Below are 13,597 nucleotides of genomic sequence, written 5' to 3'. Positions count from 1 at the left end.
CCAAAGAAGACAGGTCCAAAAGATAAATATAGACATACAGATATAGATTTAGGTTTACATCCTTTCATCACGGTGAGGGATATTTCACAAAAACAGCTTAAGGGAGAAGAGGTTTACATTGTCTTATGGTGTCAAGGGAATTTCGGTTCATCATGCAGGGAAAACACAGCAGCCTGGGGAGCTATTTAAGCAGTGGGAGTGTGGATGCTCACATGGAGGCTGGATGGGGCAGCAAACAGGAAGAGAGGCCAAGCTAGAACCCTCAGAGGCTTGTCTTCAGTGACCCAGCTGCACCAGAGAGGTTCACAAGTTCTTAGAATAAGCACTACCACGCTGGGTGGTGGTGATGCACACCTTTAATCCCAGCACTCAGGAAGCAGAGGCAGGTGGATCTGTGAGTTCAAGGCCAGCCTGGTGTGTGTCAGGATAGGCTCCAAAGCTACACAGAAAAACAAAACAAAATAAAAGAATAGCATTACCAGCTGGAGACCAGGTGTCCAAACACGTGAACCATGGGGACAATTCATGCACAAACTGTCAATGACCAAGGCCAGCTGATGTCATGTTTTGACACTCCCCACCCCATCTGATCTGCTCATGAAGAAATCTCCAGTCTTTCCAATTGCTCTCTCTTCTTGTGGCCCCAAGGAGGGGGAGGGGTCTCCTGGAAGAGGACAGACCTGGCAGGTGTGGCTGGCTGCCTGAGGAAACCCTCTTTGAGCACTAGACCTGGGACAGGAAATACCAAAAAGAAAGAAGACCCAGCCACCACCCTGTGGCCAGCCCAACTCCATGCACTCCCCTCCGTGGCCAGCCCAACTCCATGCACTCCCCTCCAACCTCTAGGTTTTCCCATCTTCTTTCCACCTCTACTTAGTCCTTCCCAGTCTTTCAACCTTCTAATTCTTCTCAATCCCCCTCTCTTCTTAAAAGAGACAGAACATGTCATAGTCCTGTTGAAATCCCACATTGGACTCCCCTTTGCTTCAAAAGCACAGTCCAACATCGAAGGCCTCATCCTCCTCTTCTGCTTTGCCACCCATCTGCCCACCCAACCCCCTGCCTGGTCCACAGCCATCCAGCCCTCTGTACCTCTGCTCCTGTGGTCCTTATCCAGAAGCATCCTCTCCAGTCCATGACCCTCTCTAACCTTCACAGAAGTTTCCCTGCTGCCCCCATCAAAATAAGCAGCTCCCTCCACCCACCCAGAGCAGGTTCCTGCCAATAGGAGTCACGCATCTGTTTCATTCTGTTATCATCTCTGCATGTTGTTTCTCCTACTAAATGGAGTATTCTTTCAGAACACGCCTGGCTTGGTGTGTGTAAGTGTGTGTGTGTGTGTGTGTGTGTGTGTGTGTGTGTGTGTGTGTGTGTGTTATAGATGGGTACTTAACTTGTTTGTTGACTAAACAAACTGTCATCTAATGTTTGAAAAATGAAAGTTTGTTTTCTAAGTAAGTCACCCACCACTAATGCCTGGGGTAAACAGGAATCACCAAATGGGGACATCAAACTGTCTCCCACTCCTACTCCCAAGCAAAGACTCACCTTCCCTAAGCAACTTAACTGCAGGCACTGGGGATAGTGTCTAAGCTTTAGTGACATGCTGTGGACTGGGCAGCTTGGATACAACAGGAAGGTATTGCTTATAAACCTGGAGGTGAGAGGCCCCAGATCAGGACACCAGCATGGCTGGGTTCTAGTGTTGGCATCCTTTTGGCTTCTCTCTGAATTTTACCATGGTGAAGAAACTGTGAAGGAGACCCTGTGGGTTACTTTCACAAGGGCACTGATCCATCCATAAAGTCTTTACATTACCTTAATTACCTACCAAAGGCTCCACTTCCTAATTCTGTGTTGCTAGGGTTAGGACATCCATAGGAAATGGGGGCACAAACATTCTGCCCATGCAGAGGAGAGCTTCTGTGGCACCCCATGGGTCCCCTTGGCAATGGAGACTCCTTCTGAACTCTAAACGAACTAAGAAACCTCTATAACCACAGAGCTATGCTACTTCTCATCATTGTGGCAGGTTGCCTATAATAACAGGTCATATTTTCAAAGGTTTCAGTCCATGGTTGACTAATCCCATCCCTTTGGGCATGTGGTAAAGAAGAGTATCATGATGGGCATATATAGTGGAGCAAAGCTGCTCACCTCCTAACAGCCAGGAATCAAGGAGAGGTTAGGAGATGGTCCTAAAACATAAAACGTGCTCCCTGTGACCCACTTCTTCCAAACAGACCTTACTTCCTAAAAGTTCAGGCATCTGCTAATAAGACCATCAGCTGCGTATGAAGCCTTCAAAGCGTGAACTTTGGCTGGAAATGTAAGGTCCCAAACAACATATTACTGGAGTACTCACCAATGAGCTGTGCCAGCTACAGACATGGCCTCCAGCTGATACACACAGGCACAGCAAAGGTATGATCTCTATGCCCATCAGTGATGTAGAGATAAGACCCTTATAGTCAACAGACTGGAGGACACAGAGGGTGCACACAGCCAATCCTCAAGGAGACTGTGAGTGATCAGAAAAGAGCTTTGATCCTTGACCTTCATGGTCCCAAATCTTAAGGAGATTGAAACATAATTTGAGTGTAATGAGACCCATTTTGTACACCTTCAAGCCAGAAGGACTTCATGCATTTGCTCAAAAAAAAAAAAAAGATCCATTTCTATAATGCTTAGTAAGATTTTTACCAGCTCTTTGGAGAGGAGGCATTTTAGACTGCACACCACAGGTAAAGCCTCATTTTAAAAAAATCATCTGTAACAGTTCTCTGTCAAAGCTAGCTAGCTTGTCTCCCTCTAGCTAGCTTGTCTCCTGTTATGATTCACATCTCTTATGCCCCTAGGGGCTCACACACTCTTAGTCCCGAGGGCAGCAATATTCACAGGTGAGGCTTCTGGAAAATGATTGCATTGTGACGGCTGTGACCTAATCTTTGGGTTAATATGCTGATGGACTCATAATCTGGTAGCATTAGGAGGTGATAGAAGCTGAGAAACAGGGCTGAGTTGGAGGAAATAGGTCACTGGGGAGTGTACCCTAAGAAGACCATCTTATCCCTGGCTCATGTTAATGTTCATGAGTTCCTCCCTTCCTCCTCCCCTCCCTACCTCTCCTTCTCTTTTCTTTCCCTCTCCCTACCTCTCTGTCTCTCCTCCTTCCTTCCCCTGTCCCCTGTCTGCCCTAAGTATCTCTACCACATGTTTATGCTCACTCAAGACCCAAAATCCATGGAGTCGAATGACCTGCACTGAAACCTTTGATATTATGATCCAAAGTCAATCTGCCCCCCTTTAAGTTGAGGTGCTCAGATATTTTGTCACAGTATATTAAGTCAGTGCCAAAGTTTCTGTCACTTGCCAATTGGCAGGATGGGTATGCTTATCCTCCAGTCACATCCTACGCCTCTTAAAATATACTCTTAAGTTCAACCCCCCACCCCACCAATAATAGATATCTTATTGTGAGAAAGAGTGTCATCAAGAGAATAAACTAGTCAAAACCATGCTGGGGAAACCCACAGAAACAGCTGACCAGAGCAAGTGAAAGCTCTGGGACCCTAGTCTGACAGCTGGGGAACCAGCACAGTATTGAACCAGGCTCCCTGAATGTGGGTGTCAATTGGGAGGCCTGGGCAATCTATGGGGCCTTTGGCAGGAGAACCAGTATTTATCCCTAGTGCACGAATGGATTTTGGGAGCCCATTCCCTATGGAGGGATGCTGTCTCAGCCTTGATTCATGGGGAGAGGGCCTAGGTCCTGCCCCAAATGACTTGACAGATCTTAATGATCCCTCATGAAAGGCCTCACCTTCCCTGGGTGGTGGATGGGGGTGGGGTGGGATGGGGGATCAGTGGGCGGCATGGGAGGACAGGAGGGAGAGGAAACTGGGATTGGTATGTAAAATAAGATTGTTTTGAATTAAATAAAAATTTATTTTAAAAAAAGAGAATAAACTAGTCTCCACAATGACACAATATCATTGTTGTTTCTTTCATGAATTGGGTATTGTTTTAGGCTCTGACAAGCAATGCCTCATAGGTTGCCTCCGGAATACCTGAAGTACATAGCCTTGCTAATAAGAAAATCTAGTCCTAGGAAGATTGTGCAGTCACACCAAAATCAAACACTAACAGAAGACAAATGACCCACTAGTTTTGAGTAGGCAAAGATTTGAACAGTCACTTCTCACAAACATCAAGTGATCAATGAGCAAAGGAAACAGCACTCAAAGCATTAGGGTGATGCAAGTTAAGACAGTGAAATGGCCACTTCACTAGGATGGCTGCAACCTGAAGGACAGATGACAAGTGATGGTGAGGGTGTTGAAAATGTAGACTCCTCCTGCATCACTGGTGGGACTGCAAAGTGGTTCAGCCAGTCTGTGAAGCAGTTTGGCAGCTCCCCGTGGAGTTAAACATAGGATTACCAGATGATTCAGCAAGTCTCATTCCAAGGCATATGTGCCACAGTATGGATAACACACACACACACACACACACACACACACACACACACACACACACCCAAACCAGTATCCAGACATTCATATCAACACAGCTCAAAACCAGAAAGTGTAAACAACACAAGTGCCCATGGAAAGATAAGAGGCTGGATGAAAAGAAATAAAATAGACCCATTAATAGAGTTTTATACGGTGAAAATGAGGGTGCTGATCCATGCTGTGGAATGAATATGCCTCCCAAACACTATGCTAAATGAAGACCATCAACACAAAAGGCTGCAGATTGTGTGATTTGAATGACATGACAGGCCTGAAATAGACAAATCACAGAAATAGAAAATAAATCAGTGGCTGCTCAGGGCTGGAGGGAGGAGCCATGGCAAGTGAATGCTCATGGACATGGAGTTTTATTTTTAGTGATGATGAGATAATCTGGAATTAGTGTCAATAGTTGCAAAATCTTGTAGAGTATACCAAAAAAAAATGGGTTGTATGCTTTCAAGGGTAATTTTTTTTGTCTGGCTGGTTTTGGTTTTTTTGTTTTTGTTTTTCCAGACAGGGTTTCTCTGTATTGTTTGGAGGCTGTCCTAGAACTTACTCTGTAGACCAGGCTGGCCTCGAACTCACAGAGATCCGCCTGCCTCTGCCTCCCGAGTGCTGGGATTAAAGGTTTGAGCCACCAACACCCAGCTCAAGGGCAATTTTTTGTGGTATGTGAATTACATTTAAAAAGAAAAAAGCCAGCTAATAAACACAGCAGCCAAGAGTCTAAGTGACCATTCAGCTCTGTCTGGCATCTGTCCTACTCAGTCACAGTCAGGGCCACTTACTTACGAGGAATATTTAGTTAACAAATGCAGGCCAGGCTGGCCCTGAACTTACTGTGTAGCTGAGAATGACCTTGAACTTCTCATCCTCTTGTCTCTACCTCCCAGGAGGTGGGATTACAAGTGTGTGACACCATGCCTGGTTTATGTGGTACCAGGAATCCAAGCTGACCACTCATGCGTGCTAAGCAAGCAGTCTACCCACTGAGCTGTGTCCCCAGCACAGAAGCTGACGTTTCTTTTTACCCCATGACTTTGGGAAGGTCCTGGGGCTTACAGCTAATTGAATCATAGGTGGGTCTGGAGTACCCGAATCCTGGTCAGAACTGTGGCATCAATAGTCTGGCTGGAGATGATGGACCAGGTCAGTCAGATTCCCACCCTCCACATTTACCTTCTCTCCTGAATTTGGGACTGGGATGAGGGATGGAAAGTCAAGGCTAACGCTGGAGAGAGAGCTGGGCGTGAGGACATGAGGAAGACCTAGATTCAAGTCAGCCTCCAGAGACAGTGAGCAAACAGAAACCGGGGATGAAGCAGCAGTGACCCAGAAGCCAAAGTGTGGAGCCAAAGGAGGAAGGAGAGGGCGGTGCGGAAAGAGAGCCTGGGGCAGATGCTACTCAGGTCTCCAGGACTTCCTGGAGCCCCAGCTGGTGTTCCCAGGAGCTCTTCATAGGGCCCCACAGTACGCACCTGTCCTGCGCTTGAGCTAGCTCAAGTGAGGACTGCTGCCTGCACTTGAAAAGAACTCAGCAGGCATTTGTAGCCTCCAACCTTGATCTTCCTGAGCTGGTGGCCCTGGGGAGAGCCTCTTGGTGAGCTGTCCTTCTCAGAGAAGACGGCATTATGGGGGAACAGCCAAGACAGCACGGGCAACTGCGTGAGACTCAGGCAGGGCCTTGGAAGCAATAACTGGACAGGGGTTTTCTAAGCTCTTAGCCATGCCCAGCAAAGAGCAGGTGTCACCAGATGTAGGCACCGGTTACCAGAAGGGAGCGTTTCCTTTGTCTCCTGATGTGATAGGATTGAGATGACCCCTCCCCCTCCACGGAGCAGAGAACGAGAACTAATGTGAAATAACCAACGTGGCTGGGAGGACATCTCTAGGCTGACCTTGAACACGTTTCGTTTTCTTCAAAGTAAGAAGACATTTCATGTTTCACTTTTAATGAGAAAAGAAAGAGAACTGTTGCTGGAAATATTTACCTTCATCTCCTGTGCGGAGAGACTAGGAGATTTGTCGGCTTTGATCCCCACTTGTTTAATTACCAGGGAACAGAGTACGTCTGAGCTGGCAGGATCAGCAAGGCTCAACTCTTGCTGCAAAAGTTGGCAGTGGGGCACCCAGAAACCCGGCCTTTCATTTTCCCAGATCAAAGCTGAGCCAGCCCTAAGATGCAAGAGTTCTTTATATATATATATATATAAAATGGTAGGGTCTTGTGCGGAGGGGTCCCTGGGCCAGATGTGAGATCTGCCTTCTCCCTCCCCAACTAAGGGAAGGACCCTATGACCCTGACCAGGTCTCGGAAGCAGTCCCAGCACTCTACAAACTCACCAGTCTTGTTCTTACCAGTGGCCTCAATGCCTGTTTTGAAGCTTCCAGCTAGAATCTTAGGGAGCCCCCTCCTGATCCTCATCCACACAGCCCAGGCAGGCATAGAGGGAGCTAAGAGATACAAATCAAGGCAGAAGATGGCTTTTAGGGGGATAGAACACCTTTGATGAGGAGGCTGGGGTTTGACTTCTCAGTAACTCAAGAGATGGCTGGTAACCATGGAAACAAGGACAGACAACAGAGAGGGCCCTGCTGTGCCCGTTTCAGAGCACCAGGGCCTCCTTAATATGCTCACCTCTGAATGAACATCGCCTAAAAGACTTAACATGCACCTTTGTGGTTCTACGCACTGAGTTACTTCTGTAACCAGCATTGTGCTACTTAATGAAGAAGGCACATGGCATGATGATGATGATGATGATGATGATGATGACTACTGTTATTGAGTACTCATTCAGTCATGTGCTGTGAAATGATTTCATCCTCCCAAACACATTGGGGTTAATACTACTATTATCCCCATCTGATAAATAGGGAAACCAAAGCCAGGGAGGTAAGCAATTCAGCTTCACATAGCTGCTAAGTTACAATGCACAATATAAAGATGTTACACTCCCCTTATAGTCCAACCAGAGGGAGGGGAAGAAAAAAAAAACCCTTCTGAAACAACAAACTAAACCAATAAAAAAAAAAAACAAGGCATATACTTAAAATGCCCAGTCCTAGCAAAGAGCCAGAAAATTAAAGCCTGTTAAACCTGAGAGTTGCAAGAGAAACACCAGTTCTACAATTTTTGAGCCAAATTTGAAGCAAGCTTTAATTAAATACTGGCCATGATGATGGACTCTAGCCAGGACCATTTTGGGTTCCCAGAAAATGGAAACAAGTCACATTTTGCAGAAGCTTAAAAAGTCAAACCCATAAGTGATGGGGGATGTCCTTCTGTACATATGTTTCTCTTATTGGTTGATGAATAAAACACTGACTGGCCAGAAGCCAGTCAGAAAGAATGGGCAGGGCTACAAGACGAGGAGAATTCTGGGGAGAGGATGCAGAGAGGTTTCCAGAGACACCATGTAGCCACTGAAAGAGTAACATGCTAGAGCCTTCTCTGGTAAGATAAGGCCACATAGAAATACATAGATTAATAGTTATGGGTTAATAATTAAGAGAGAGCCAGCCAATAAGAAGCCTAAGCCATAAGCCAAACAGTTTATAAATAATATGTCTCTTTGAGTTTATTTGGGGCTGAAGGGTGGCCAGATCAGTGAGAACAGAATCTCTGTCTACACATACGGCCACCATTTTTCCCATCAGGTCCAATCAGGGGCAAGCACACATCCTGATGTACTTCCTGCCTATGTATCTCCTGCCTCCATCCAATCAGGGACAAGCATACATGCTGACATAGTTCTGTCCTTGTACTTCCTACCTACACGTGATCAAGCACATTCAGTGCAGTTGGGTTAAACAAACTTATTTAGGAGAGTGAACACATAAACCACACAGACCCCTAGCATTTCAGGAAGTATCTGTCCTTGGGCAAGGGGCTTACAGGTAAGAGGCATTTTTGTTTCATGGATCTCTTAGGCACAGTAATGAAAACTTAAAACATAACTTTGGCTCTCACAATCTCTTGCACCAAACACAGCAGACTACTTGTTTCTGTCAAGTTGGATTGGCACATAGCCACACCCATCTGTGACATGTTGTCTAGAACCACTTTTACCTTGCTCTGGCAGAATCAAGAGCTCTCAATACAGACCTAAAATATTTATTCTCCGGTCCTTTAAAGTTTGCCAAGGCCCTCTCATACAGTCAGTCAGCTGGGTTTGCCTGGGTCTGGTGGAGAGTTTGAGATGCAAGACTTTACATTTTAAAACCAGTGAAGTCCTAGACAAAGACATCTTTCCTGCCTCGGTGAGGGTGGGGCTCTCAGTACAGTGCTTGGTTGTATGTAGGACATTGGGAGCATTCCAAACAGGAAAGGCCAGTGGGAGTCTGGAAGAGGACAGGCACAAGACAGTTGTGGGGGGGGGCGGTAAAGCTAGGTGATGGCCCAGAGCACAGTGCCTACTGGGACGTATCTACCAAAACCTCCACCAAAGTGACATTCATGCAACATTGGTGGTATCAAAAACTCGTCCCATCTGCTAGACAGACGGTAAATGTATGCCCAGATGTCGAGTGTTGAGATGTGCCTTTGGGGAGGTGATTACATGAATAAACCTAGACCAGTGTGACTCCCCCACCGCCACCACCAATGTTTTTTGTTTTTTGTTTTTGAGCAGGATCTCATATAGCCCAAGATAGCCTCAAACTCTTTTTGTAGCTGAGGATGACCTTCAACTTCTGGTCCTCCTGCCTTCACTTCCCAAGTGCTGGAATTACAGGTGTGCACCACCACACCCAAGTTGATGAAGTGCTGAGGACCAAACCCAAGGTTCCCTGCATTGTAGGCAAGTACCCTGACAAATGAACCCTACCCAAGCCTTACCCTTTCCTCTTGAAAGGTGACTCTGAAGTTCTTCTCATCTTGATCCTTTGACTTGAGTTCAGGTAAGCAATTTGTCATGGTCAATGTGATGCTGGCTGGCTGACCTAACTCCAGAAAATTTGAAAATCCCTTGTGTGGAGATTTCTTTATCTCTCTCATTCTTCTTTTAACTTGAGAACATGTCTGCGGACTGTGTAGCAAAGCAATGCAAAGCCATCTTAGCTTCCCTGGTCAAGGGTACCTGAGGTCACCCTACTTGTAATTGACTCACAGACAAAAACAAGCCCAGCCCAGCCTAGAAGAGCAGCCCGATCGGGTGCAGCCTAAATTGCCAACTGTAAACTTGTACGCTCAATAAATACCCAATTTTAAGCTACTGAATCTGGGGGCTGTTTGTTATACATAATTGCCGTGCAAATAAGTAGTTGACAACTAGGTTAAATGATAGGATGTATCAGCCATTAAAATACACAATGCTTATCAGCATTTGCTGATGTGGAAAGATATCCACTCACATTAATTAAAAATACTGCAAAAACTGTGCCTCCGGCTGAATAGATACCTCAATCAGTAAGATACTTGTTACTCAATATGAGGACAGGAGTTTGACCCCTAGCACCACATAAGAAGCTGACACATGTAGCATACACTTGTAACCCCAGTGCATGGGGAAACATGGATAGGACAGCCTGGCCTATTTAGTGATTCCTAGTCACAGTGAGAGAGAATATGACTCAAAACACAAGATGGATGGATCCAGAAGGAAAATACCTGTGGTTGACCTCTGGTTTCTACATACACACACATGTACTTGCACACCCATGAAGATGCACACATGTGAGCATATATATGCACACACACACACACTGATGTTTAAGGTATAATCTATTTTTCACAAAATTTGAGAGAGAAAATACCGACACTGACTTTTAAAGTCATAGATTCTTTATCCTATTCTGTATTCCTTGAATTGTTAAAATGTCTACATGTTATCTTTACTGACAAAAAACTGGAAATATCACCAAGGAAATGCATCTGTCTACATTTTTCAAAATGTAGCCTTCCTATCCTAGGAAAAGTGCTCTCTCAGTGCCTCTGTCACCAACCCTAAAATGGAATGTGACCTTGAGTTCTTATTTGTGCAGGCCCAGGAGATTTGATCCCATGTCAGTGAGTAGGAGGGCGGGCACAAAACCCCAGAGAGATGTTCCATGAAAAACCTAGGGAAAAAGTTCTCCTTCCCAACTCTCTATAAACAGAGTAAGGAAATTAGCCATAGAACCAACCCCAACCATGTTTTTAGAAATCCTCCCATGTAAGTCATAATATTTTGGGAGTGAGATTTACTTTAGAATATTTTAATAACTCTAGCACTGTGACTAAAGTCCTTTGTAGCGGGTCTCAAGGGCCTTCCTGGGATGCTGTACTTAATGAGGTTTATAATTCAATATAACTACATCTGCATCTTTAATTATGCCTAACATTTAATCTTCATTGCTCCACTTGAATTGGAAGAGCTAAAATTAGGCCTGGTGTAGTTTAATCTGATAATAAACATCCATGACATTTAGAGCAAAAATGTACTCATTTCATTAGAGTAGCTGACACATTTACCATTTGCCTGAACTGAACAAACAGTCTCACAGCACTCCTGACTATACCAGAGATCACTGTTTTACAGGACTTCTTGTAGATTTCTGAAATCTGAGGTAGACAAGGTCTTGGAGGTTAAGTATCCAACACTATAATTTTACAATCAAGAATGTTGACTGAACTTTAAAGATAAATTGACTGTCCCACGGACATATAACAAGCTAACAGGTAGAGTGTGTTCTAGGAAATAAGACCCAGGATTTTTTGTTTGTTTGTTTGTTTTTTGTTTTTTGAGACAGGGTTTCTCTGTGGCTTTGGAGGCTGTCCTGGAACTAAGCTCTTGTAGACCAGGCTGGTCTCCAACTCACAGAGATCCTCCTGCCTCTGCCTCCCGAGTGCTGGGATTAAAGGCATGCGCCACCAACGCCCGGCGACCCAGGATTTTTTTTTGAGATAAAGTCATACAATGTAACTTGTGGCTGGCCTAGAACTTGGCATGTAGATCATGCTGGTTTAGTTCTCCCTTCTGCTCTCCTCCCAACAGCATGTATTCTTGAAAAGTGAAAGGTTAACTGAAGATGTGGTGTTTTGATGCAGCTTTGGTCAGCCAGTGATGAGTGTGCCTTGTCAGTGACAAAGATGTGTTTGAGTTATCAACACTCTAGTAAGTGACCCCTCCCCCATACTCCTGTAAGAAAGCCCAATCAACTCATTGGTTCATCAATTAGACTTGGGTAGAATCATTACTCTGTCACCAGTGCCCTATCTGGAATGAACATGTGAAAGTTTACATCTCCTGAGGATCAGTATCATAGCAGGCCAATTTAAAAAAAAGTCAGAAATCCTGGAATAAAATAAGTGAAGTCACTGAGGTCATTTAAGCAGGCATAATCTTCAAGGCAGGTTAGGAAAGACTTTGGGAACACGTCTAGGATGGACAAACTAATGCCTGCAGACGTCTATGAAGATTAGAGGCATCCCTGACTGGATGGGACAACTCCTGTTATTACCTGACACTGAGCTGTGTTACTCAAAAGCCATGCTCAGTTTCAACTAAACTAACAGCTCAGCAACTCTAGCCACTTCAGGTTATAAAAAGTTGAACAGAAGGCAATCCCCTAGTGTCAGGGATCAAAGGAAACAGCCACTCTGTGTCAAAGCAAAAGAAATGAGATAAGAGCAGATTTAATTTTCTTCTAAGCCTATGGGTGTTTTTCCTGCATGCATGTCTGTGCACAACGTACCTGGTACCCGCAGAGGTCAGAAGAAGACATCAGATCCTCTTGAACTGGAGTTGCAGACAGTTGTGAGCTGCCATGTGAATGCTGGGAATCAAACCTTGGTCCTCTAGAAGGAGCATCCAGTGCTCTTAAACTGCTGAGTCATCTCTCCAGGCCCAGGATCACTCTTGCTAAACATTAGCAAGATGAAAAGGGAAAAAAAGCATTGAGAAAAAGCAAAGAAAGAGAATGGAGGGAAGGAGAGAATAGAAAAAGGAAGAATCCAGGGCCCAGGGTGCAGCTCTAGAGAAATATAACTGCTGGGCAGGCACAAGACTCTATGCCCCCCCAGCATAGGAATAAGGAATAAAAAAAATAAAAGATGAGTACAGAGAGTAAGGAAATTCTACAGGTTCTTCCTCCTGGAAAGAAACCTAGTAAAAATATCCATTCAATAAGATTCAGGGTGGGAAGAAAAGATTCCAGAAACACACGAGTTCCAAAACAACACCATTGCCAACCCTCCTCCCAAAAAAAGATGAAAACAAGTAAGGAACAAAACAGACACAGCTGAAATGAAATTGCTGGCACAGTAGAAAGCCTGGAGATTATCCTACTACTTCTGAGGAAAGGCAGCCTGTCTTAAAGCCTATCCTGATGTGTTGCGGTGGCCAGAAAAGAGAACCAGGGGCTGGAAATGTGGCTTAGTCAGTAAAGTGCTGGCTGTGCAAACACAAGAACCTGAGTTATATTCTCAGCACCCATGTCAAAAGTAATAATAATAGTTCTGGCTCATGGACCAGCCTACCTGAAGCATCCGCAGGCACAGCATGGGTGTCATTGTGATGAGCAAGTATATGGTGGGGAAATGGAATAGAAAGAGAGGCAGAACAGTTCATGTGCTGTGGTAAGAGACAGTTCTGGAGAAGCAAGGGTGGTGAGGAATGGGTTGATGTTGGCAGTCTGCTTGCCACCTGGGACCAGGGTGGCGTCCAGGCCTGGGCTACAGCATAGGGCCATATCTGTGTCCTCAGCAAGGATCTGTGTTGACGTCCATGACTCATGTTGCCACCAACACCACTGGGCTGCCACATGGGACCATTTTGGTGTCAAAGGACCATGCTGTACCCACCAGGGCTTGTGCTGCCATAATAACATCTAGGCCCAGAATGCTACTAGGGGTCATGTCTGAGTCATCGGCCCTGCAGCAGCCGGGGTCTGTGTTGATGTCCATGGCTTCAGTAACCACTGAAGGCTGTGCAGATGACCCGGGGCTGGTAAGTCCATGTTGGTATCTGAGAACCATGATAATCTGAATAGCCTGTGCTGCCACCTGGGACTATGGTGATGTCTGGGCCTGAGCTGCAGATGAGGGCATGTCTGGGTCTGTGTTCCTGCTGCAGCTGGGGTCTGTGATGATGCCT

At 45.4% G+C, this 13,597-nt stretch overlaps 1 protein-coding gene across 2 annotated transcripts in view; it reads right to left on the bottom strand.

Moving 5' to 3' along the window:
- Positions 1–12,252, bottom strand: part of LOC110343772 — a 36,091-nt gene extending 23,839 nt beyond the window's left edge. Inside the window, exons 1-2 of one of the 2 annotated variants that reach the window (XM_040741996.1) lie at positions 12,198–12,252; positions 9,361–9,550 (exon numbers count right to left, since the gene is read on the bottom strand). In XM_040741996.1, the coding sequence (XP_040597930.1) occupies positions 9,361–9,519 (159 nt within the window). In that variant the 5' untranslated portion in view covers positions 9,520–9,550; positions 12,198–12,252. Of the gene's footprint in view, positions 1–9,360; positions 9,553–12,197 lie in introns of those variants that run through there. The other variant, XM_040741998.1, reaches the window with a different exon arrangement.
- Positions 12,253–13,597: the final 1,345 nt, after the last annotated feature.

Source organism: Mesocricetus auratus, unplaced genomic scaffold (assembly GCF_017639785.1).
Source record: "Mesocricetus auratus isolate SY011 unplaced genomic scaffold, BCM_Maur_2.0 Super-Scaffold_4256, whole genome shotgun sequence".
Taxonomy (NCBI): Eukaryota; Metazoa; Chordata; class Mammalia; order Rodentia; family Cricetidae; genus Mesocricetus; species Mesocricetus auratus.
The sequence above is the reverse complement of the archived record's forward strand: the minus strand, read 5'-3'. Positions and strand labels throughout refer to the sequence as shown.